General features: G+C 62.7%; 2 protein-coding genes across 6 annotated transcripts; one reads left to right on the top strand and one right to left on the bottom strand.

Moving 5' to 3' along the window:
• Window positions 1-7,539: 7,539 nt before the first annotated feature.
• LOC138109258 (collagen alpha-2(I) chain-like) lies at window positions 7,540-11,454 on the top strand. 3 transcript variants are annotated; one of them, XM_069012367.1, is made up of 5 exons: window positions 7,540-9,181; window positions 9,393-9,518; window positions 10,065-10,158; window positions 10,788-11,029; window positions 11,203-11,454. In XM_069012367.1, exons 2-5 carry the CDS (start codon window positions 9,446-9,448, stop codon window positions 11,259-11,261), a joined length of 468 nt encoding a protein of 155 aa, XP_068868468.1. In that variant the 5' UTR covers window positions 7,540-9,181; window positions 9,393-9,445; the 3' UTR covers window positions 11,262-11,454. The 3 variants fall into 3 exon arrangements, with proteins under 3 accessions (XP_068868468.1, XP_068868467.1, XP_068868469.1); XM_069012368.1 differs by having other exon boundaries at window positions 8,796-9,181; window positions 9,309-9,518; XM_069012366.1 differs by having other exon boundaries at window positions 7,540-9,518.
• Window positions 11,455-17,405: 5,951 nt separating this feature from the next.
• On the bottom strand, window positions 17,406-20,814 carry LOC138109256 (collagen alpha-2(I) chain-like). 3 transcript variants are annotated; one of them, XM_069012363.1, is made up of 5 exons: window positions 19,679-20,814; window positions 19,342-19,551; window positions 18,702-18,795; window positions 17,831-18,072; window positions 17,406-17,657 (listed from the first exon to the last, which is right to left on the bottom strand). In XM_069012363.1, exons 2-5 carry the CDS (start codon window positions 19,412-19,414, stop codon window positions 17,599-17,601), a joined length of 468 nt encoding a protein of 155 aa, XP_068868464.1. In that variant the 5' UTR covers window positions 19,415-19,551; window positions 19,679-20,814; the 3' UTR covers window positions 17,406-17,598. The 3 variants fall into 3 exon arrangements, with proteins under 3 accessions (XP_068868464.1, XP_068868465.1, XP_068868463.1); XM_069012364.1 differs by having other exon boundaries at window positions 19,342-19,467; XM_069012362.1 differs by having other exon boundaries at window positions 19,342-20,814.
• Between the last annotated feature and the right edge of the window lie 883 nt (window positions 20,815-21,697).

The raw sequence follows: 21,697 nt of genomic DNA, 5'->3' as shown, positions 1-21,697 counted from the left end.
TTGGAGCAGTGAGGCCGTAGCTAATTAGTACAAGTTAAGCCTGTTGGAAGAAGGGTTTCGGGGAAGATTCTGAGGCACAGAATTTAGGCCCACAAATCTGTCTGTAGGGTTTCTCATTAGATTTCCAGCTGATCCCCACAGCATTCCACATCACAATTTTTACATGTGCCTGTTCCTTTCCTGTCACAACTGGTGTGGCTTTTCAATTAACCAAATCCAAATGCAAAGCAGATTAAGGATTCCATCCATTAAGCTTTAGTAATTGAAAATGTGTTTATAATTCTTATGGCTGTCATTTTGCTGTCTCCAGAGAGAGACAGAATTAATAGAGAAATTATTTCCAGGCTGTATTTATCATTTATTGATGCTGAAAAGAGGAATGTGTCAAGAGAATAAAATTGAGTCAAATCCCAATATACCAAAAATTTGTGAAAACAATTGATTTTGCTGGATCCCACTCCCATTGCTACAATCCATAGGCACTCATGTGTTTCCCTTGCACGGCACAGTGTCTTTCAGTTGGCATAAAGACAGACCTGTGCAGCCAAGCCGCAGCCCTTAAAGCAGCATCTCAAGCCTTAGTGTTGACATAGTTTTGAAAATCACGTCCCAAGAGCTCTCGGTCCCATGCTGATCAACGCTGCTTCTATTCCCAGGACTCTCTTTTGGGCTGGGGCTTTCCACGGCTGATATTTGTTGCCCACCTGGGTTAGTTTCTAATGAACTGAACTTCCTTTTTCTCTTGTAGAGTCTGAGTTGAGAAGGAGAAGGACCAAGCACCATCTGCAGCCGTACCCAAGACTGGCACAAAGTGTTCTTGAGGCACTTCAGCGTTGCCTGAAGAGGTAGGGAAGCCTCTCCCCGGTTCCCTGGAGCTCGTTTAATCTCTGCTGCCCGTGGGCAGAGAGAGCCAGTTCCCTGCCTTGCCCACAGGTGCTGAGCAAGCAGGTCACTGCAACCCAGGCTTGCCTCGTGCTGAGATAACGCGTTTGGACAGGCAGCCCCAGGGGTTCACTTGGCCAGGCCACCACGCCTCCGGGGCCAGATAAGCCGAGGACAGGTTGTAAATGTCACCCTTTGTCCTCTGTCATGTCCAGCTCAGTTGCAATCGGCCTGCGGTGGGATTTGGAACAGAGATAAAAGCCGGAGTGCCCTGCTGAGGAGGTTAAGGGGAGGGTGAGTCAGAGAGCGTTTAAACTTGAGGAATTTCTTTCTTCTTCCATCCCAGGTGTTGTAGGTTCATTTCATGCTCTTAAATGATCTGGCAGATAGGGTTTGCTTCCCAAAAAAGGGCACGCGGTGTCGGTAACAAGCACATACGCAGCAGCCTCTACAGACATCACTCCTTTAAAGCTTTCACATTCGAAACTGGGCTGCAGATTCCCCTCCCAATAGCCAGAGCCCCCCAGGATCAATTATTAATTCCTTCCTCCTCCTTAGAGGGTAATAACGACGTCGTTCCAGACTCTCCAGAAAGACATTCGTTGCAGGAGCACAGAAAGCGGAAGAGCCTCTCCTCACCTAAGGCAGGACAAGGCTGTATTCAAGGAAACCATTTCATTATGGTGCGAAGGGAAGCATCCTACAGCACAGAAGCAGACGCCCAGTTCTCTTGCTCGAGGCCTGCTGGCACCAACACCACTCTCTGAACTAGACTGGCGCTTCAGCTCCCAAACAGAGGGGTCAGTCCTCCAAGTCCAAAGCAGGGATCAATTTTCTCTATTTTTTGTACTATCAAAAATGTTTGTTACAGAAGAGGTGGCCTCTGAGGCAGCCCATAGGTCCTAGAGTTACTGGAATGCTTCTTTTCTACTGTGTGGGATAAGTGTGTTTTGCTTTTGCCGTGGCTCTGGAATTAAAAGGAAGAGAAGGAGTAGGGCAGGGTGGAAATGTGAGTAGGGAAACTCACAGGGTACAACTCTGTCCTCACGTCTCAGGGGTGACCAAATTGCACTTCAGAGGGAACCTGGACATCCCACACAGAGGAGTCCTCCTGGGACACTTGGCAGGTGATTCCCAACACTGGGACCACGCCAAGCACCCGCTGCACTTCCCCCCCACGTGCCACTGGCAACGCGTATCCAACACGTCCTCTCGAGCCCGGAGGCAGCCGGGATGGAGGGAAGCGCTGCTGGAAAAGCAGTGAGGAAGGAAAGGTGTTTCGTTCCCAGCCCCGTGGCTCGCAGGAGCCATGGGCCAGCGGGATTTGCTGCCGGCTTTACGGCAGCGCGGAGCTGCGGGGGCCTGGGCGCGCTGCCGCTGGCACTGCCAGAGGTTATCCTGTCCCCTGTGCCAGCACGCTCACACCCCCTCTTGGGACACTCCCCAGGACAAGGACTCCAGGAAAAGCCGTCACGTCCCATCCGAACGACAGACCACACAAAGCACCTCAGAGTGACTGAAAACAAGGGAGAAAACAGACATGGATGGACTTTTTTGTTCCCCCAGGTGAAAAGAATTGGAGTGGGATTCTTTTGAGCGAGATGAATTATGGTTTGGATTACACCCTGTGCAGCTTTTCAACGTCCCCCAGCCAAAGGATGGCTGGGGAACAAGAGAATTGCCAAAAATTGCCTGGTTTGCATGAGACCAGTCACACTCCGTGTGGATAGTCCATACATTTATAAAGCCTTTTAAAACGAACAGGCTCTGGACTACAGGTAGAGTCAGAAAAGAGGTTAAGAGATGCACTTTTGGCAAAATACATCCACTGAGGAAATCATCTCCAGGTCCAACAGAAGTTCCTAAGCGATTCTGATACAACTGGTTGCTGGCAGGAGCTGAAAAGAGCAATTCCTGCCATCGGACTCCCCAGCACAGAATCAGCAGCAGCAATGAAGGGGACAACTTGGATTTCCTTTCTGCATTGCCTCCAGGCCTCACACTCCAGAAAAGATTTGTTGAGTAGACAGGTAATGAGCTTTTATCCACCACATCCCTGCCACACCTTGGGTTTTGAGGCACAGATTCTGTGAGTGTCACGCTGCCCCGAGTGATCTGAAGGGAAAACCTTCCCTCTCTCCAGAAGCTCCCAAGGAGACCCTGAAAGCCAAGCAGAAACCCCTGCTTGTCTCAGTGAGCCTCGAGCTGTTACACTCCAGCCGAAGGAGTGGATTAGGCTGGATCTGAGCCAAACTGCCACAGAATGCACAGTAAATTCCCTGTATTCCAGCAAGAGGAGCTGAGCACTGTCCCAGCTCAGAGCACATGGAATCCCATTCACGCCTGTACAGGAAGGCAGAGAACTGGTGTTGATTTTTGAGCTAAATATTTGCAGAAAAGACTCAAATGTGTTGTATGAAAGTGAGTTTTCTTAGGCAATCTGCAATTACCTATTTGAATCACATGGAGAAGCTGAAATGGTTTTGGCTTTCCATGGAAAATTCAAGTATTCAACCACAAAGCAATTCCTGGAAGATGAGGAGGACAGGAATCAGGGTTTGCAATGGAAGTTGAACAAAGCAAACCTGCAAAAATGAACCAGACTTTCTTTGTAGCCTTTTTAGCATGGAAAACAATACTTAATCTCCTTTGATTTTCAAATCCCTGCATTGCAACTTGTTGGTCTTCCTTAGCAGGGAATTACTCCTCATTTTCCAAGAGGAATATAATTTGATCACTTCTGTAAATTTAAACCAAGCACTCAGCCAGGGATGTTGGTTTCACAGGGCCATAAAAGAGCACTAAAACAAGACATATTCCAAAACACGTGTTCAGATAAAGTCCAGCCACCTTCCTTTCATTACATTTCCATGTAAAAACACAAACACAAACCATGCTTTCCTTAAAAAGCAGTTTGTAAAGTTCCAACCTGTCTCTTAAACATGGCATCCCAGTGCTGAAACGAACCATGTCAGATATGAAGGTACTTGAAGGCTCCAGCTGCAGGTTTGTGTAGCTGCAGTTGGCATGCCATGAGCATGGCTCAGCAGAGCACCGTGCTCCAGTGTCAGGGCACCAGCACCACTCCTGCTGGCCTCCATGGTGTGTTGGACAGAAGCTAACATTCCTTCTGGGAACGTGCTGATACCTGCTCAGGACGAAGCTGATACACCTAACTTACTGCCTGAGGTAAAAAATACTATCCAGGGTAATTACCCCAACAAATGTATCAGAAATAGAAATAATAACTGCAATGCCAATATTGCATTACTTTAAACATTCTGTCTCTCCCCTGAGAGTTCTCCTAGGAAGGCAGGCCAGCCCAGGCCCTGCAGTGATTGTGTTTAGCGGCAGCATAAGGAGAACCGACAGCCACCGTTCCCTCCCCCGTTATTCAGTGTAGCAACACACCCAAACGGAGCTAGGAACATATATATTCACTGGGTAATTTCTGTATCGCATTAACAAGTTTTGACACTAATGCTAATGCTTCATTAGAAGAAACATGACAAGTAGGCTGGTTCAGTGTGCATTTAGCACTGAAAGATTTCTAGCACACGCAGTGAGACTTTCATTGCTGTCTGGCAGCTTTGGCTATCTCAAGTCTGCTCAGTCGCAGGGGAGGTGCAGCCAGCAGTGCTGCTTTCCCTCCCTTGGCTGCACCGGGGTCCTGGTGCAGAGACCGATTCTTTGCGTACAGGCACGGACATTTAATCTTCAGGCCTGTTTCGTTCGGGGTCTCCCTCGGCAGACGCTGCAGAGGAGCACAGAAACGGGGGACGGTGGCTTTGCTGGGCTGTCGAATGGGGCAACAAAGCCAACACTCCTGACACTGCGGAGGCTGCAGAGAGTTTTGAGGGGGAGTCTCATATGTGGCAACCCGACCTAAATCACCGAAACTTAACAGCACCGAGATGAAGCGGCAAGAAAACTTGTGTTCATAGCGGCAAAACCCGCCCGAGCCGGGGCGTCTCGGAGCGGTGGCAGCTCCGGCAGGAGGGCGCCGGGGCCGGCCGGGCCCCTCCCACCCGGCGCAGGTGTTCGACAGCGAGCCGGGAGCGAAGGAACGGAGCCGGGAGCGAAGGAAGCGAGCGAGCCGGCAGCCAGCCGGGAGCGAAGGAAGGGAGCCGGCAGCGAAGGAAGCGAGCCGGGAGCGAAGGAAGGGAGCCGGCAGCGAAGGAAGCGAGCCGGGAGCGAAGGAAGGGAGCCGGCAGCCAGCCGGGAGCGAAGGAAGGGAGCCGGCAGCGAAGGAAGCGAGCCGGCAGCGAAGGAAGGGAGCCGGCAGCCAGCCGGGAGCGAAGGAAGGGAGCCGGCAGCCAGCCGGGAGCAGACACGCGTCCTTGGGCGGCGAAGCGGGGCTGCCCGGGACAGGGACCGCTCGGGACAGCGACTCCCCGGCCGCGGCGTGCGCGGGGCTCGCGGGGCCGGCGGGGCCGCGCTCCGCGGACTGGAATAAAGCTCAGGCTCGCGTCAGTCAGGGAGCTCTCGGTCACAGGCACCGCTGTGCTTGCAGAGCCTGGGGGAGCTGGTGCAGACCTGGCTGACGGCTCACGTCACGCCCGGCCAGAAGATGCTTTTCAGCTCTCCGGCACGCCGGGAGAGGGGGAAACACAGACACCACGCACGGCCACAGGGCCCTGGCAGCTCCTTCCCAGCCTGTGCTTTCTGATTGCCAGAGATTATAGGGACTGCCTGTCCCAGAGGATGGTCAGAGAAACAGGTTTCCTGTGACTGGGTGCAACACACCACCTTGGCAAGACGGTAAAATCACCCCGGTTTCAGGTCACCGTGATTCAGGTTTTTTCACATCAACGGCAGCTTTTTGCCAACAAGTTCATCACATCCCTAAGCACGATATCCATCAGCCCAAACTGCTCCACAGCTGCAGCTGTCAGCAGAAGGGTGGATTTCCACTTTGTAGTGCCCCACGGTGAGGAGGCCGATGCTCTGGCTGGTGCCCAGGCCCAGCCCTCGTTCCCTGTGGCAGGGATGTGGCAGGTGCTTGCTAACGTGGCCGTGCTTCCAGCTGGACTCTGGGGCTGAGCCAGGGAGAAACACCCTGGTCTAAGCTACACGGAATACTAAAGCCTTATGTGCACAGCTGGAATTAAAGCACTCGCACCCTCCAGGACTAACTGGCTGTCCCTCAGTTACGTGACTGAGTTTCCTCTCTCTTTGAAGGGCCGGAATTGTGATGTTTCTCTCCTGTTTCTGACTTCTTTCCAGGCCGTGGAGATGCACATACAGCCCCTGGCACAGCCACGCCGAGCTCCTTTCTGCTGCGCTGGCTGGGAAGCTGTCCGACAGAGCCACTCAGACAGCTGGTGAGTGGCTGTGGCCTTCCTGGAGACGTGCAGGGCACACAGTCCTTCACAGAGCTAAAGGAGACTTTTTTCCCTTCGGCTCTGAGCTTCTCCTCCCAGTTGTTGCAGTGCACCGTGGGCAGCGGGTGCGGGCTAAAGGATCACACGGGGTGTGGACAGCAGGGCTTTGTGCCATGCGAGTACAGGCAGCCGCGTTCGGAGCTCTGTCTGTGACACCGGCACTGCCAGGACAAACCCCGCTCCCTCCCGTGACCGAGGCAGGAGCTGAGACACCCAGACTTCCCAGCTGCTCCCCATTTCCCATGTGGGTGCCCACTCCTCCTTATCTCCTGGAGGAACAGATTGCTCTGGAGAGTTTTAGTTCCATTTTTTCCAGAGAAACTTTGATCCTCCAGGAGGAAGGTTCTGCCCAGCTCCTAAGTGTTGCCTGCTGGGGCCTGGCTTCCCATCCGCGCGATGCCAGCTGCCCCGCCGGCCCTTCCTCTCCTGGTGCCCGCTGCAGAAGGCAGCCCTGGCACGCCGCGCTCCCCGTGAGGCTGGGGGAGCTGGTGCAGCCCGGGGAAACACTCTGAGTTTGGTCTGTGCCTGCCGGGAGACTTCGGTTTTCCTCTGGCCTTTTTTTATTTTGGGTTGGGTTTGTCCATTTATTGTATTTCTAGGTTTGTTAGTGTTATCTTGATGATAGCTTTGGTTTCTGATGCAGTTTCTGCAGGGCAGGTCTCCGGGGGATCCCCATTTCGGGAGTTTAGGGGATGAGGCCCATCCCTGTGCCCCCAGACGTGCTGTGGTCAAGCTCCCTCACCCCCGACGCGTGACAGGGAGGCTTTGCCCGGGGTAATTCTTGCCCCACAAGACTTAACCACCCCGGCGTGGTGGTTCTTGCTCCCAGCACCCGATGTCCATCTCAGGGGGACACTTGCTCATGAGGCTTTTTCCAAGGCTTGTGCCCTGCTGATGCTCCACTCCCGGGGAGCAGCGATGCCTCTCATGAGGAATCGTGAGCGAGCCGAGCTCGGCCAAACCGAACGAGCTCGGCCGAACCGAGCCGAGCTCCGCCGAACGCAGCCTCCGGCTCTCCTGACCATTAATTAGCGCGAGTGCGGTCCCTGCCTAATGAACTCCGGCCCGACGCCGCGCTCCCGTTCGTATCCGTGCGATGGCCGGGCCGCCCGCGGGACTCGGCAGCGGGAAAACGCCGAGCTTTGGGTGTTTAACGCCGGGCGGCCGCCGCTTTCCCGCGCAGCGCCTCGGCCCGGCCCGCGCCGCCCTCAGGGAGCCGAGCCGAGCCGAGCCGAGCCGAGCCGAGCCGAGCCGAGCCGAGCCGAGCCGAGCCGAGCCGAGCCGAGCCGAGCCGAGCTCGGCCGAAGGCAGCGAGCGGCACCGAGTTCAGCTGCACCGAGCCGAGTCTAGCCGAAAACAAAGCGTACGGGTCAGGGCTGGTTTCTTAAAGCTCAGTTAAGGAATACAGTAAAGGGAGGGACATGAGAGAAGTAGGGAAAAGCGGATTTATTGCAGGGTAAAGAGGAACCAAAGCAGTTTTGGGGTATGAAGTTCAGCGGGCTGAACCAGCGAGGGCAAGGCAAGAGGGAAACAGAGGCAGGAGGATAAACAGGGAAAATGCTTTGCTCTAAAAGGCCATCCCTCGCGCTAATTATTGGTCACGAGAGCAGGAGAGTGGGTTCGGTGGAGTTCCGTTCGGCTCGGCCGAGCTCGTAAGGTTCGCCTCGGCTGGGCCGAGCGCGACTCGGTTCGGCTGAACTTGGCTGGGTTCGGCTGAACTTGGCTGGGTTCGGCTCGGCTTCGCACCACGGACTGGTCTCATGTGAAATGTGACTCGGCTACCCCCTCTCCAAGCCGGGCCTCTCTGACAGCAGCGGCCGTTCCGGAGCAGGGAGAGCTGGGATCGCTTCTCACCGAGAATGAGCAGGGACCAAGGCTGGGTGCCGCTGCGGGATGCCGCACGGACCACGGTGGGAGCCCTACGGGGACCCGGGGCCGGGAGGGGCTGTTTCCCCCGGCCGCGCTGGGCCCCGCCGCGGGCAGCGGGTGAGAAGGGCCGCGGGTGCGGCACCTCAGCCCGGGCCCGGCCGCGCTCGGCAGGCGGGTGCGGGCCCGGCTGCGTCCGGCGGTCGAACCGCGCAGCGAGTGCCGGACGAGCTCAGCGCCGCTCGAACTCAGAAAGCGCCGCTGTGGGGCCCGCAGCAGCGGCTGTAACTCGGCAGAATGCGCCGCTGTAGGGCCGCTGTAGGGGCGCTTTCCACAGTACCGGGTTGGCTTTGGCGGGATGCGCCGGAGGGGCGCTCCCTGCAGCACCGATCTGACCTCGGCAGGATTCGCTCTAGGGGCGCTCCAGGGACACTATCGGGGTACTTTAGGGGCGCTATAGGGGCGCTATAGGGACACTCTAGGGACGATCCAGGGGCACTCTAGGGGCACTCTTGGTGCACTCTAGGGGCACTATAGGGACGCTCTAGGGACGCTATAGGGGCACTATAGGGACGCTCTAGGGACGCTATAGGGATGCTCTAGGGGCGCTCTAGGGACACTGTAGGGGCACTCCAGGGGCGCTCCAGGCTCGCTCCAGGGCGCTCCCCGCAGTACCGGTGCCAGTCCCGCAGCGGCCGCAGCTGCGCTCGGGGCGCCGGGCGGGGGCGGAGCGGCGGTACCGAGGCCCCGCCCGGGGCATGCGCAGTGCGCGCCCCGCGGCCTTTTCCCGGCGGGACGGCGGGGCCCTGACGGGAGCTGCGGTTCCCGCGGTTCCCGGGGCGGGGTCCGGGCTGTGGCGAGGAGCCGGACGCTGCCCGGGCGGGTGGTCGGGGCTGCCGCTTGGGGCAGGGGAGCCGCCGCTGGCAAAGGGGCCGGGCTGGGGCTCCTGTGCCGGGAGCCGGTTTGCGCCCCCCGGCAGCGCTGTGCGCGCGGAGAGACCTTGGGACGTGTGCGGGGATGGACGAGGCGTTCCGGAGCTCGGGCCCGGGGTGAGTACGAGCTCTCCCACCTGGGCGCCGGGCCGGCCTGCGGCTCCCGGCCGGGATGGCAGGAGCGGCCGTGCCGGGGCCGTGCCGGGAGCTCGGGGCTGCCCCCGGGCCGGGGCCTGTCCCGCAGGAAAGCCTGACGTGGTGGAGAAGGGAGCCAGGCGGTGCTCTGGAACTTGGAACCCGCACCGGTGTTTTCCAAATGTACTCGCAGAGATTCGGCCGTGGGGAAGCTGCAGAGGAGGCTGCCCGGCACAGCTCCGCCGAATGGGCCTTCCCCGACTGAGCTCTCCCGGAGGACGGGGCGCTTGCAGCCGCCCGGTCCTTCCTGTGCAATTCGGTAAGTCTGGGGAAAGGCTTCCTGACGGTCCCTGTGTCCCAGCAAGCTGTGCCTCGTTGTCCGGAGGCCCTGCCCGGGCAGCCCGGCTCGGCGCAGCTCGGTTCCTGCTGCCAGGCTCACCGGAGGGAGGCAGAGCCACCAAACTGCGCGTCCGGCTGGGAAGGGGCAGGCGGGGCCGGCAGCCACGGCGGGGGGAAGGAGAGGAGGCAAAGCCTCTACACCGGCCGCGGGCCCGGCCTGCCCGGGACAGGCTTCTGAGAGGCTCCGGCGGCTCTCGTTTGCCCGGAAAGCCGCGGCCGTCGGGGGCTCAGGGGGGTGAGCCGGGCCCTGCAGCACCGCAGGGAAAAGGGGGGAGCACGGGGCGGGTGGTGACCCCCGGGGGGCGGCTGCAGTCCGTACAAGCGGGGTCTGCGCTCAGCGCTGCGCTTTGCTGCCTGCGGGGAGGGACCTGTGGTGTGGGGTTGGGAGCTCCTGCTGGGGCAAGAGCTTCATCTTCCAAGAGGCAAAGCTGCAGCCTCTTCCTCACCGGGGACTGTCTCCATGCAGGAAACAGCACAGGGGACGGGCCGAGGGGCTCGGCCTGGGACGCGGCCCCAGCAGGAGCGGCCCTGGGCACCGTGGCGCGGGAGGATGAGCCCAGGTGAGGAGCGCGGCCCCGGGAGAGGCTGGCACGGGAGGAGGGACTGTCCGGTGAGTGCTCTGACCCGGGCAGCTCTGCCGTGCCCCTGGGAAAGGCGGCAGGATCGGGCGGGAAGGAAGGAGTGCCCCAGATGCACAGGAGCTGAGGAAGTTGTGCCGTGCCGGCGGCTTCTGGCGCCGGCCCTGCTGCGGGGCAGTTTGGGGCCGGCAGCGCTGCCAGGCTGCAGCAGGTCAGGGTGGTGGCTGTGCCCCGCTCCTCCCTTGGGCCTGGCTGTTCCTCGGGAAGAAAAGGGTTGTGCTTGTGGTTTCTGGCTGTGCGGCACGTCCCGCTGCGCTGCGGTTTGGGGCCGCCCTGGCAGTGCTCCTGGACAGGGCCCTGGCTGCAGGGGGAGCGGGACAGGCGTAGGGATTCTGGGCAGAAACGTGCATTTTTTGGGCTGAGCCCTGAGCTCTCCCGTTGTCATTTCTCCCTCCCCTCCCCATCCTCGGCGGGCAGCGCCGGACAGCCCGTGCCGACAGCGAGGGGCAGCAGGGAGGGAAGGGTTGCCCCTGCCTGGGAGGGGGACGGGCATCTCCTCTGGGTTACGTGGGGCTCTGCTGGGCACCCTGACTGCTGAGCCCTTTTTGCAGAGACACGGGAGACGCTGCCGCAGCTGTCCCCAGGAGAGCTGGCGGCCCCGCCTCACGTCGGCTGCCGGGAACGGGCCTGGGAGAGGCCTCCACGCGGAGACTGGCGCGGCTCCGCTCCCCGATGGAAGAGGCTGGGCTCCCTGCCGCTCGCAGCTCCTCATCGGCGACGTCCGCGCCCGGCTCGGAATCCGGGCCGCCGTCATCGCGGCTCCGGCCACGAGACGTTCCTGCCGCAGCTGCAGGTAAGCTCAGCTCTCCCTCTCTCGGGGACGCCTGCTACAGCTCCAGCACGCTCTGGACAAGAGCTGTTCCTGGTTCCCGCAGCTCCTGCTGAAGGACCTCCTGCTGCCTTCCTGCTCTCGGGATCTTTGAGGACCCAGGCGATTTCTATTCCTTCTGTTTGTTTCACTTGCAGGTGATACCCGGTCCAGCTTGCTGAAGCTCCGGCTCCGAGCTGCTCCAGATCCGGCTTAATAAGCGCTGCTGCTTTTTGTTACAAGCCAATTTAAAGCTCCAGCTACTTGCAGTTATCTGGGCTTTTGGCCAAGTTGTAAATCACTCACTGTCATCAATTGCATATAACTATTAACTGTCATCAAGTAATTGTTTAAATAGAAGTCATAACTGTTTTGGTGGTTGTACACAATAAACACTTGGACGTGGAAAAGGGGCTGGAAAGTGCTTTTCGCTCCTGAGACTATCTCGAACCCTTGGAACGGCCTGGTGCATGCCGGCGTCCCTGAGGTTGGGGACCAAGGCGACCGGACCCCTCCTCCGGAGAGGGTCCTCACCCCCAGCCCTCCCACCCAGAGTTCCAGCCCCGAACCCAAAGTTCCACCCCCCGGCCTCTGTTTTTGGGGCTGGAAACGGCCAGCGGGGCTGCTGTTTCCAAGGCTCCAAAAAGTGGCACTTAGGCATTTTTTTCTGAGTCCCAGAAACACTGGACTGGACCTGCGTTTTCAAGAAAAGAAAATGCAGGACTTAGTTTTTTTTCTGAGCTTCAGAAAGGCATTGCCCACCCTCTGCTTCTGAGCCCCAAAAGCACAACACAGAGGTAGTTTCTTTCTCTGAACTGGCCAAATGCAGCACCCAGCCTGCAGCTTCAAGAGAAGAAAATGCAGGACTTGGGGTTTTTTGAGTTTCACAAACAGGGCTGTGCTTTTGGGACCCAAAATCATCGCCCCGAGCTTGGTTTCAAGGCCCAAAAACGCAACACTCAGTCTCTGTTCCCAAAAGGTGAAAACACAAGACTTAGTTTTTGCTTTTAGAGCCAAACCCACAGGACTTAGTCCCGTTCTGAGCTCCAAGCCCAACCCCCTCAGCACGTTCCAAGCACCCAAAACACGGCACTTGCGAGTTAAGAGCCAGCACCGCAACGCTGCTCGGGACCCGGTGTGTGATGTAGCGGGGGGGAGCTGGAAGGGAGCGTTGCCCACCCACCACCCCGTATCCAGTTGACGGGAAGTGCTTGGGAACTGGGATGGAGGCACCCTCCCTGCACGGAGGGCGCCGTCCTGTGTCTCTGTGGGGCAGCGCTGGCAGACGTGGGGGGGAATCGCTTTATTCAAGTTTCTTTTCACGCGCGCACAGAACAACAGCTGCAACTCCGCCCGCCCGGCCCGCCCGGGAACGCGGCCCGGCCGGGGACACCCGTTCCGGGGCAACAGCCCGCGCTCACACCCCAGCCTCCTCCAGGGGCACCGTGCCCCCGAGCCCCCAAACACCTCCACGAGGAACCTCCCGCCTGCCCCCCGACCTCCAGCACGGGAACCCCCCTCAGCCGCCCCCGAACCTTCCTCCGGGAAAGCCTCCTCCGGGAAAGCCCCGGGCGGCCGCCGCAGCAGCAGCCGCTGCCCGCCCCAGCCCGTGCGGCCTCCGCGACTCGCCCGGAGCCGCGGGAACCCCCGCGGCCGCCGCTGCCCGACCCGCGCCGGGAGCGGCAGGGCCCGCCGGCCCGAGCGGCGGGATGGGACCGTCCCCGTTTCCCCTCGGCCCCGGAACTCCCTGCCCGGCCCGGGGCGGCTTCTATGCCCGCCGGCCCGGGGAGGCTCGGGCCGGGAACTGCTCCGGCCCCTGCCAAGGCTCCCGGGCCCCGGTCCCGGCAAAGCTCCCGGCCCCGGCGAGGCTCGCAGCCCCGCCACCCCTCACCTGCTCCGGGCTGCAGCTCCCGCTGCCTCCGCGCCCAGCGCGGAACTGAAAAAAGACGCGAGGCCGCTGCCGCTGCCGCTTTTGTGGCCCCGCGCAGGCGCCACCGCCCCGGCCCCGCCCGCCCCGGCCCCGCCCCCGCCTCGCTGCCGGTCCCGCCCGCCCCGTGACCGGCCCGGCCCCGATACCGGCCCAGCCACAGTCCCGCCCCGCTCCCGGCCCCGCTCGCCCCGCTCCCGGCCCCGCTCGCCCCGCTCCAAGCCTCGGAACAAGCCCCGCTCACGGCCCCGCCCGCAGCGGTACCGATCCAGCCCCAGCCCGGCCCGCCCCCTGACCGGCCCCGCCCCGGAGCTCCCGGAACAGCTGTGCGGGCGCCCCGCCTTCACCGTCCGGGGCTCCGGACGAGAATCCGAGCCCGGTGCTGCCCCGGGAGAGGCGGGGGCCGCGCTCCCGCCGCCCAGCGCCCCGAAAGCGGCGGCGCCGGCCCCGCTGCCGGAGCCTCCCCGGGGAAGCCGCCAGGCCGCGGCCCCGGCGATCGCTTCGTTCGGCAGCCGCGGGGAGCCCGGCCGAAGGCGGCGAGCGGCGCCGAGTTGGGCCGACCCGAGCCGAGCTCTGCCGAAGGCAGCGATCGGCGCCGAGTTGGGCCGAACCGAGCCGAGCCCGGCCGAAGGCGGCGAGCGGCGCCGAGTTGGGCCGAACCGAGCCGAGCCCGGCCGAAGGCAGCGAGCGGCGCCGAGTTGGGCCGAAACGAGCCGAGTTTAGCCGAAGGCGGCGATCGGCACCGAGTTGGGCCGAGCCGAGCCGAGTTTAGCCGAAGGAGGCGATCGGCGCCGAGTTGGGCCGAAACGAGCCGAGCCCGGCCGAAGGCAGCGAGCGGCGCCGAATGGCACCGAATTCATCCGAACGGAGCCGAGCTCTGCCGAAGGCAGCGATCGGCGACGAGTTGGGCCGAACCGAGCCGAATAGAGCCGAGCTCAGCCGACCAGAGACGAACTGAGCCGAATCATGCCGAAACTAGCGAAAAGTACCGAAGAAAAACGTATTTAGCCGAGTTTGGCAGAATATACTCGAGTTTGCCCGAAAAGACTCGAGTGAAGCCGAATCGGGCCGAGTTAAGCCGAACCGAGTCGAGTTTGGACGAATATACCCGAGTTTACCCGAAAAGTCGACTCGAACCGAACGAAACCGAACCGAGTCGAGTTCGGCCGAATCAAGCCGAACCTAACCGCGTTAAGACGCACCGAGACGAATCTTGACGAATTCAGCCGAACCGAACGAGCTCCGCCGAACGCCGCCTCCGGCTCTCCTGACCATTAATTAGCGCGAGTGCGGTCCCTGCCTAATGAGCTCCGGCCCGACGCCGCGCTCCCGTTCGTATCCGTGCGATGGCCGGGCCGCCCGCGGGACTCGGCAGCGGGAAAACGCCGAGCTTTGGGTGTTTAACGCCGGGCGGCCGCCGCTTTCCCGCGCAGCGCCTCGGCCCGGCCCGGCCGGAGCCGAGCCGAGCCGAGCCGAGCCGAGCCGAGCCGAGCCGAGCCGAGCCGAGCCGAGCTCGGCCGATCGGAACCCACCGAACCCACTCTCCTGCTCTCGTGACCAATAATTAGCGCGAGGGATGGCCTTTTAGAGCAAAGCATTTTCCCTGTTTATCCTCCTGCCTCTGTTTCCCTCTTGCCTTGCCCTCGCTGGTTCAGCCCGCTGAACTTCATACCCCAAAACTGCTTTGGTTCCTCTTTACCCTGCAGTAAATCCGCTTTTCCCGACTTCTCTCATGTCCCTCCCTTTACTGTATTCCTTAATTGAGCTTTAACAAACCATCCCTGACCCGTACGCTTTGTTTTCGGCTAGACTCGGCTCGGTGCGGTCGAGATTGGCTCCGTTCGGCTAAACTCGGCTCGGCTCGCTGCCTTCGGCTGAACTAGGCTCGATTCGGCTCGTTTCGGCCCAACTCGGTGCCGATCGCTGCCTTCGGCAGAGCTCGGCTCCGCTCGGATAAATTCGCTGCCATTCGGTGCCGATCGCTGCCTTCGGCCGAGCTCGGCTCGGTTCGGATGAATTAGGTGCCGCTCGCTGCCTTCGGCTAAACTCGGCTCGGCTCGGCCCAACTCGGTGCCTCTCGCTGCCTTCGGCCGGGCTCGGCTCGTTTCGGCCCAACTCGGCGCCGATCGCCTCCTTCGGCTAAACTCGGCTCGGCTCGGCCCAACTCGGTGCCGATCGCCGCCTTCGGCTAAACTCGGCTCGTTTCGGCCCAACTCGGCGCCGCTCGCTGCCTTCGGCCGGGCTCGGCTCGGTTCGGCCCAACTCGGCGCCGCTCGCCGCCTTCGGCCGGGCTCGGCTCGGTTCGGCCCAACTCGGCGCCGATCGCTGCCTTCGGCCGGGCTCGGCTCGGTTCGGCCCAACTCGGCGCCGCTCGCCGCCTTCGGCCGGGCTCCCCGCGGCTGCCGAACGAAGCGATCGCCGGGGCCGCGGCCTGGCGGCTTCCCCGGGGAGGCTCCGGCAGCGGGGCCAGCGCCGCCGCTTTCGGGGCGCTGGGCGGCGGGAGCGCGGCCCCCGCCTCTCCCGGGGCAGCACCGGGCTCGGATTCTCGTCCGGAGCCCCGGACGGTGAAGGCGGGGCGCCCGCACAGCTGTTCCGGGAGCTCCGGGGCGGGGCCGGTCAGGGGGCGGGCCGGGCTGGGGCTGGATCGGTACCGCTGCGGGCGGGGCCGTGAGCGGGGCTTGTTCCGAGGCTTGGAGCGGGGCGAGCGGGGCCGGGAGCGGGGCCGGGAGCGGGGCCGGGAGCGGGGGCGGGGCTGTGGCTGGGCCGGTATCGGGGCCGGGCCGGTCACGGGGCCGGGGCGGGACCGGCAGCGAGGCGGGGGCGGGGCCGGGGCGGGCGGGGCCGGGGCGGTGGCGCCTGCGCGGGGCCACAAAAGCGGCAGCGGCAGCGGCCTCGCGTCTTTTTTCAGTTCCGCGCTGGGCGCGGAGGTAGCGGGAGCTGCAGCCCGGAGCAGGTGAGGGGTGGCGGGGCTGCGAGCCTCGCCGGGGCCGGGAGCTTTGCCGGGACCGGGGCCCGGGAGCCTTGGCAGGGGCCGGAGCAGTTCCCGGCCCGAGCCTCCCCGGGCCGGCGGGCATAGAAGCCGCCCCGGGCCGGGCCGGGAGTTCCGGGGCCGAGGGGAAGCGGGGACGGTCCCATCCCGCCGCTCGGGCCGGCGGGCCCTGCCGCTCCCGGCGCGGGTCGGGCAGCGGCGGCCGCGGGGGTTCCCGCGGCTCCGGGCGAGTCGCGGAGGCCGCACGGGCTGGGGCGGGCAGCGGCTGCTGCTGCGGCGGCCGCCCGGGGCTTTCCCGGAGGAGGCTTTCCCGGAGGAAGGTTCGGGGGCGGCTGAGGGGGGTTCCCGTGCTGGAGGTCGGGGGGCAGGCGGGAGGTTCCTCGTGGAGGTGTTTGGGGGCTCGGGGGCACGGTGCCCCTGGAGGAGGCTGGGGTGTGAGCGCGGGCTGTTGCCCCGGAACGGGTGTCCCCGGCTGGGCCGCGTTCCCGGGCGGGCCGGGCGGGCGGAGTTGCAGCTGTTGTTCTGTGCGCGCGTGAAAAGAAACTTGAATAAAGCGATTCCCCCCCACGTCTGCCAGCGCTGCCCCACAGAGACACAGGACGGCGCCCTCCGTGCAGGGAGGGTGCCTCCATCCCAGTTCCCAAGCACTTCCCGTCAACTGGATACGGGGTGGTGGGTGGGCAACGCTCCCTTCCAGCTCCCCCCTGCTACATCACACACCGGGTCCCGAGCAGCGTTGCGGTGCTGGCTCTTAACTCGCAAGTGCCGTGTTTTGGGTGCTTGGAACGTGCTGAGGGGGTTGGGCTTGGAGCTCAGAACGGGACTAAGTCCTGTGGGTTTGGCTCTAAAAGCAAAAACTAAGTCTTGTGTTTTCACCTTTTGGGAACAGAGACTGAGTGTTGCGTTTTTGGGCCTTGAAACCAAGCTCGGGGCGATGATTTTGGGTCCCAAAAGCACAGCCCTGTTTGTGAAACTCAAAAAACCCCAAGTCCTGCATTTTCTTCTCTTGAAGCTGCAGGCTGGGTGCTGCATTTGGCCAGTTCAGAGAAAGAAACTACCTCTGTGTTGTGCTTTTGGGGCTCAGAAGCAGAGGGTGGGCAATGCCTTTCTGAAGCTCAGAAAAAAAACTAAGTCCTGCATTTTCTTTTCTTGAAAACGCAGGTCCAGTCCAGTGTTTCTGGGACTCAGAAAAAAATGCCTAAGTGCCACTTTTTGGAGCCTTGGAAACAGCAGCCCCGCTGGCCGTTTCCAGCCCCAAAAACAGAGGCCGGGGGGTGGAACTTTGGGTTCGGGGCTGGAACTCTGGGTGGGAGGGCTGGGGGTGAGGACCCTCTCCGGAGGAGGGGTCCGGTCGCCTTGGTCCCCAACCTCAGGGACGCCGGCATGCACCAGGCCGTTCCAAGGGTTCGAGATAGTCTCAGGAGCGAAAAGCACTTTCCAGCCCCTTTTCCACGTCCAAGTGTTTATTGTGTACAACCACCAAAACAGTTATGACTTCTATTTAAACAATTACTTGATGACAGTTAATAGTTATATGCAATTGATGACAGTGAGTGATTTACAACTTGGCCAAAAGCCCAGATAACTGCAAGTAGCTGGAGCTTTAAATTGGCTTGTAACAAAAAGCAGCAGCGCTTATTAAGCCGGATCTGGAGCAGCTCGGAGCCGGAGCTTCAGCAAGCTGGACCGGGTATCACCTGCAAGTGAAACAAACAGAAGGAATAGAAATCGCCTGGGTCCTCAAAGATCCCGAGAGCAGGAAGGCAGCAGGAGGTCCTTCAGCAGGAGCTGCGGGAACCAGGAACAGCTCTTGTCCAGAGCGTGCTGGAGCTGTAGCAGGCGTCCCCGAGAGAGGGAGAGCTGAGCTTACCTGCAGCTGCGGCAGGAACGTCTCGTGGCCGGAGCCGCGATGACGGCGGCCCGGATTCCGAGCCGGGCGCGGACGTCGCCGATGAGGAGCTGCGAGCAGCAGGGAGCCCAGCCTCTTCCATCGGGGAGCGGAGCCGCGCCAGTCTCCGCGTGGAGGCCTCTCCCAGGCCCGTTCCCGGCAGCCGACGTGAGGCGGGGCCGCCAGCTCTCCTGGGGACAGCTGCGGCAGCGTCTCCCGTGTCTCTGCAAAAAGGGCTCAGCAGTCAGGGTGCCCAGCAGAGCCCCACGTAACCCAGAGGAGATGCCCGTCCCCCTCCCAGGCAGGGGCAACCCTTCCCTCCCTGCTGCCCCTCGCTGTCGGCACGGGCTGTCCGGCGCTGCCCGCCGAGGATGGGGAGGGGAGGGAGAAATGACAACGGGAGAGCTCAGGGCTCAGCCCAAAAAATGCACGTTTCTGCCCAGAATCCCTACGCCTGTCCCGCTCCCCCTGCAGCCAGGGCCCTGTCCAGGAGCACTGCCAGGGCGGCCCCAAACCGCAGCGCAGCGGGACGTGCCGCACAGCCAGAAACCACAAGCACAACCCTTTTCTTCCCGAGGAACAGCCAGGCCCAAGGGAGGAGCGGGGCACAGCCACCACCCTGACCTGCTGCAGCCTGGCAGCGCTGCCGGCCCCAAACTGCCCCGCAGCAGGGCCGGCGCCAGAAGCCGCCGGCACGGCACAACTTCCTCAGCTCCTGTGCATCTGGGGCACTCCTTCCTTCCCGCCCGATCCTGCCGCCTTTCCCAGGGGCACGGCAGAGCTGCCCGGGTCAGAGCACTCACCGGACAGTCCCTCCTCCCGTGCCAGCCTCTCCCGGGGCCGCGCTCCTCACCTGGGCTCATCCTCCCGCGCCACGGTGCCCAGGGCCGCTCCTGCTGGGGCCGCGTCCCAGGCCGAGCCCCTCGGCCCGTCCCCTGGGCTGTTTCCTGCATGGAGACAGTCCCCGGTGAGGAAGAGGCTGCAGCTTTGCCTCTTGGAAGATGAAGCTCTTGCCCCAGCAGGAGCTCCCAACCCCACACCACAGGTCCCTCCCCGCAGGCAGCAAAGCGCAGCGCTGAGCGCAGACCCCGCTTGTACGGACTGCAGCCGCCCCCCGGGGGTCACCACCCGCCCCGTGCTCCCCCCTTTTCCCTGCGGTGCTGCAGGGCCCGGCTCACCCCCCTGAGCCCCCGACGGCCGCGGCTTTCCGGGCAAACGAGAGCCGCCGGAGCCTCTCAGAAGCCTGTCCCGGGCAGGCCGGGCCCGCGGCCGGTGTAGAGGCTTTGCCTCCTCTCCTTCCCCCCGCCGTGGCTGCCGGCCCCGCCTGCCCCTTCCCAGCCGGACGCGCAGTTTGGTGGCTCTGCCTCCCTCCGGTGAGCCTGGCAGCAGGAACCGAGCTGCGCCGAGCCGGGCTGCCCGGGCAGGGCCTCCGGACAACGAGGCACAGCTTGCTGGGACACAGGGACCGTCAGGAAGCCTTTCCCCAGACTTACCGAACTGCACAGGAAGGACCGGGCGGCTGCAAGCGCCCCGTCCTCCGGGAGAGCTCAGTCGGGGAAGGCCCATTCGGCGGAGCTGTGCCGGGCAGCCTCCTCTGCAGCTTCCCCACGGCCGAATCTCTGCGAGTACATTTGGAAAACACCGGTGCGGGTTCCAAGTTCCAGAGCACCGCCTGGCTCCCTTCTCCACCACGTCAGGCTTTCCTGCGGGACAGGCCCCGGCCCGGGGGCAGCCCCGAGCTCCCGGCACGGCCCCGGCACGGCCGCTCCTGCCATCCCGGCCGGGAGCCGCAGGCCGGCCCGGCGCCCAGGTGGGAGAGCTCGTACTCACCCCGGGCCCGAGCTCCGGAACGCCTCGTCCATCCCCGCACACGTCCCAAGGTCTCTCCGCGCGCACAGCGCTGCCGGGGGGCGCAAACCGGCTCCCGGCACAGGAGCCCCAGCCCGGCCCCTTTGCCAGCGGCGGCTCCCCTGCCCCAAGCGGCAGCCCCGACCACCCGCCCGGGCAGCGTCCGGCTCCTCGCCACAGCCCGGACCCCGCCCCGGGAACCGCGGGAACCGCAGCTCCCGTCAGGGCCCCGCCGTCCCGCCGGGAAAAGGCCGCGGGGCGCGCACTGCGCATGCCCCGGGCGGGGCCTCGGTACCGCCGCTCCGCCCCCGCCCGGCGCCCCGAGCGCAGCTGCGGCCGCTGCGGGACTGGCACCGGTACTGCGGGGAGCGCCCTGGAGCGAGCCTGGAGCGCCCCTGGAGTGCCCCTACAGTGTCCCTAGAGCGCCCCTAGAGCATCCCTATAGCGTCCCTAGAGCGTCCCTATAGTGCCCCTATAGCGTCCCTAGAGCGTCCCTATAGTGCCCCTAGAGTGCACCAAGAGTGCCCCTAGAGTGCCCCTGGATCGTCCCTAGAGTGTCCCTATAGCGCCCCTATAGCGCCCCTAAAGTACCCCGATAGTGTCCCTGGAGCGCCCCTAGAGCGAATCCTGCCGAGGTCAGATCGGTGCTGCAGGGAGCGCCCCTCCGGCGCATCCCGCCAAAGCCAACCCGGTACTGTGGAAAGCGCCCCTACAGCGGCCCTACAGCGGCGCATTCTGCCGAGTTACAGCCGCTGCTGCGGGCCCCACAGCGGCGCTTTCTGAGTTCGAGCGGCGCTGAGCTCGTCCGGCACTCGCTGCGCGGTTCGACCGCCGGACGCAGCCGGGCCCGCACCCGCCTGCCGAGCGCGGCCGGGCCCGGGCTGAGGTGCCGCACCCGCGGCCCTTCTCACCCGCTGCCCGCGGCGGGGCCCAGCGCGGCCGGGGGAAACAGCCCCTCCCGGCCCCGGGTCCCCGTAGGGCTCCCACCGTGGTCCGTGCGGCATCCCGCAGCGGCACCCAGCCTTGGTCCCTGCTCATTCTCGGTGAGAAGCGATCCCAGCTCTCCCTGCTCCGGAACGGCCGCTGCTGTCAGAGAGGCCCGGCTTGGAGAGGGGGTAGCCGAGTCACATTTCACATGAGACAGTTCCTGTGTGGAACTGCCCTCCGTGGGCCTGCAGCCCAGCAGCAACACATGGGTCTCATACACTGCAGGCCCCTGGGATGAAGAGGCCCATTTCTGCAGCATGTTTTATTACAGAGGAACACGAACCCTGGTGTACACTCTTTGACATCCAGAGTCTTTCTTTCTTTCTTTCTTCTTTCCCATAAGCAGTTCAATGGATTCAGAGGCCTGCTGCAGCATGGAGGGACTGACCCAGCTTTGCACAGACCACCCCTCCTCTACCCCCAGCACAGCAATGCCCGTGTGCAGACTGCAGGAGCAGATCAGCAGAGGCCGACATGCCAGGGAAAATCCAAGTACTCCTTCCTTCTCGGGGAAATAGCAGCAGCTCTTGCTGCACCTGCTGTGAGGGACACCGAGTGTCCCACCCCCAGCCCCGCGATGCTCCAGGAGAGCAGATGCTTTGGCAGAGCTGCAGTGCTCTGCACCTGCCCTGACAGGCTCGTGTTTCTTCTCTTTGCTGAGGAGGGGATCTGAGCCACAGAGGGGACTTGGTCCTGGTCAGGCAAACAATGACCCGCTCCATCCCAGACAGATTTCCCTCATGTACGCTCCAGGCTGAGCACACCCCCTCCCTGCCGGCTGCTGGCAGGGCACGGTGGCCAGGAGGTGACACAAGAGCCAAGTTTGTGTCCTTGGTCCCTTAGGACAAATGTGGTGAGCACACGTTGCCCAGAGCAGCACTTGTGGAGCTGCGCTTTGGGATTTGCTGGCCGTGAGGGCTGCAGAGCCCAAAGGGCTGCTGTGGGCAGGGAACCTCCAGGTCCTTTTGCCCCATTGTACCACTTCTGGTTTAACTCCTAAATGTCACCTCTCAG

The sequence above is a fragment of the Aphelocoma coerulescens genome, chromosome 4 (genome assembly GCF_041296385.1).
Source record: "Aphelocoma coerulescens isolate FSJ_1873_10779 chromosome 4, UR_Acoe_1.0, whole genome shotgun sequence".
NCBI classification, from domain to species: domain Eukaryota; kingdom Metazoa; phylum Chordata; class Aves; order Passeriformes; family Corvidae; genus Aphelocoma; species Aphelocoma coerulescens.
Note: the sequence above shows the minus strand (reverse complement) of the source record. Positions and strands in the feature narration are given on the sequence as shown.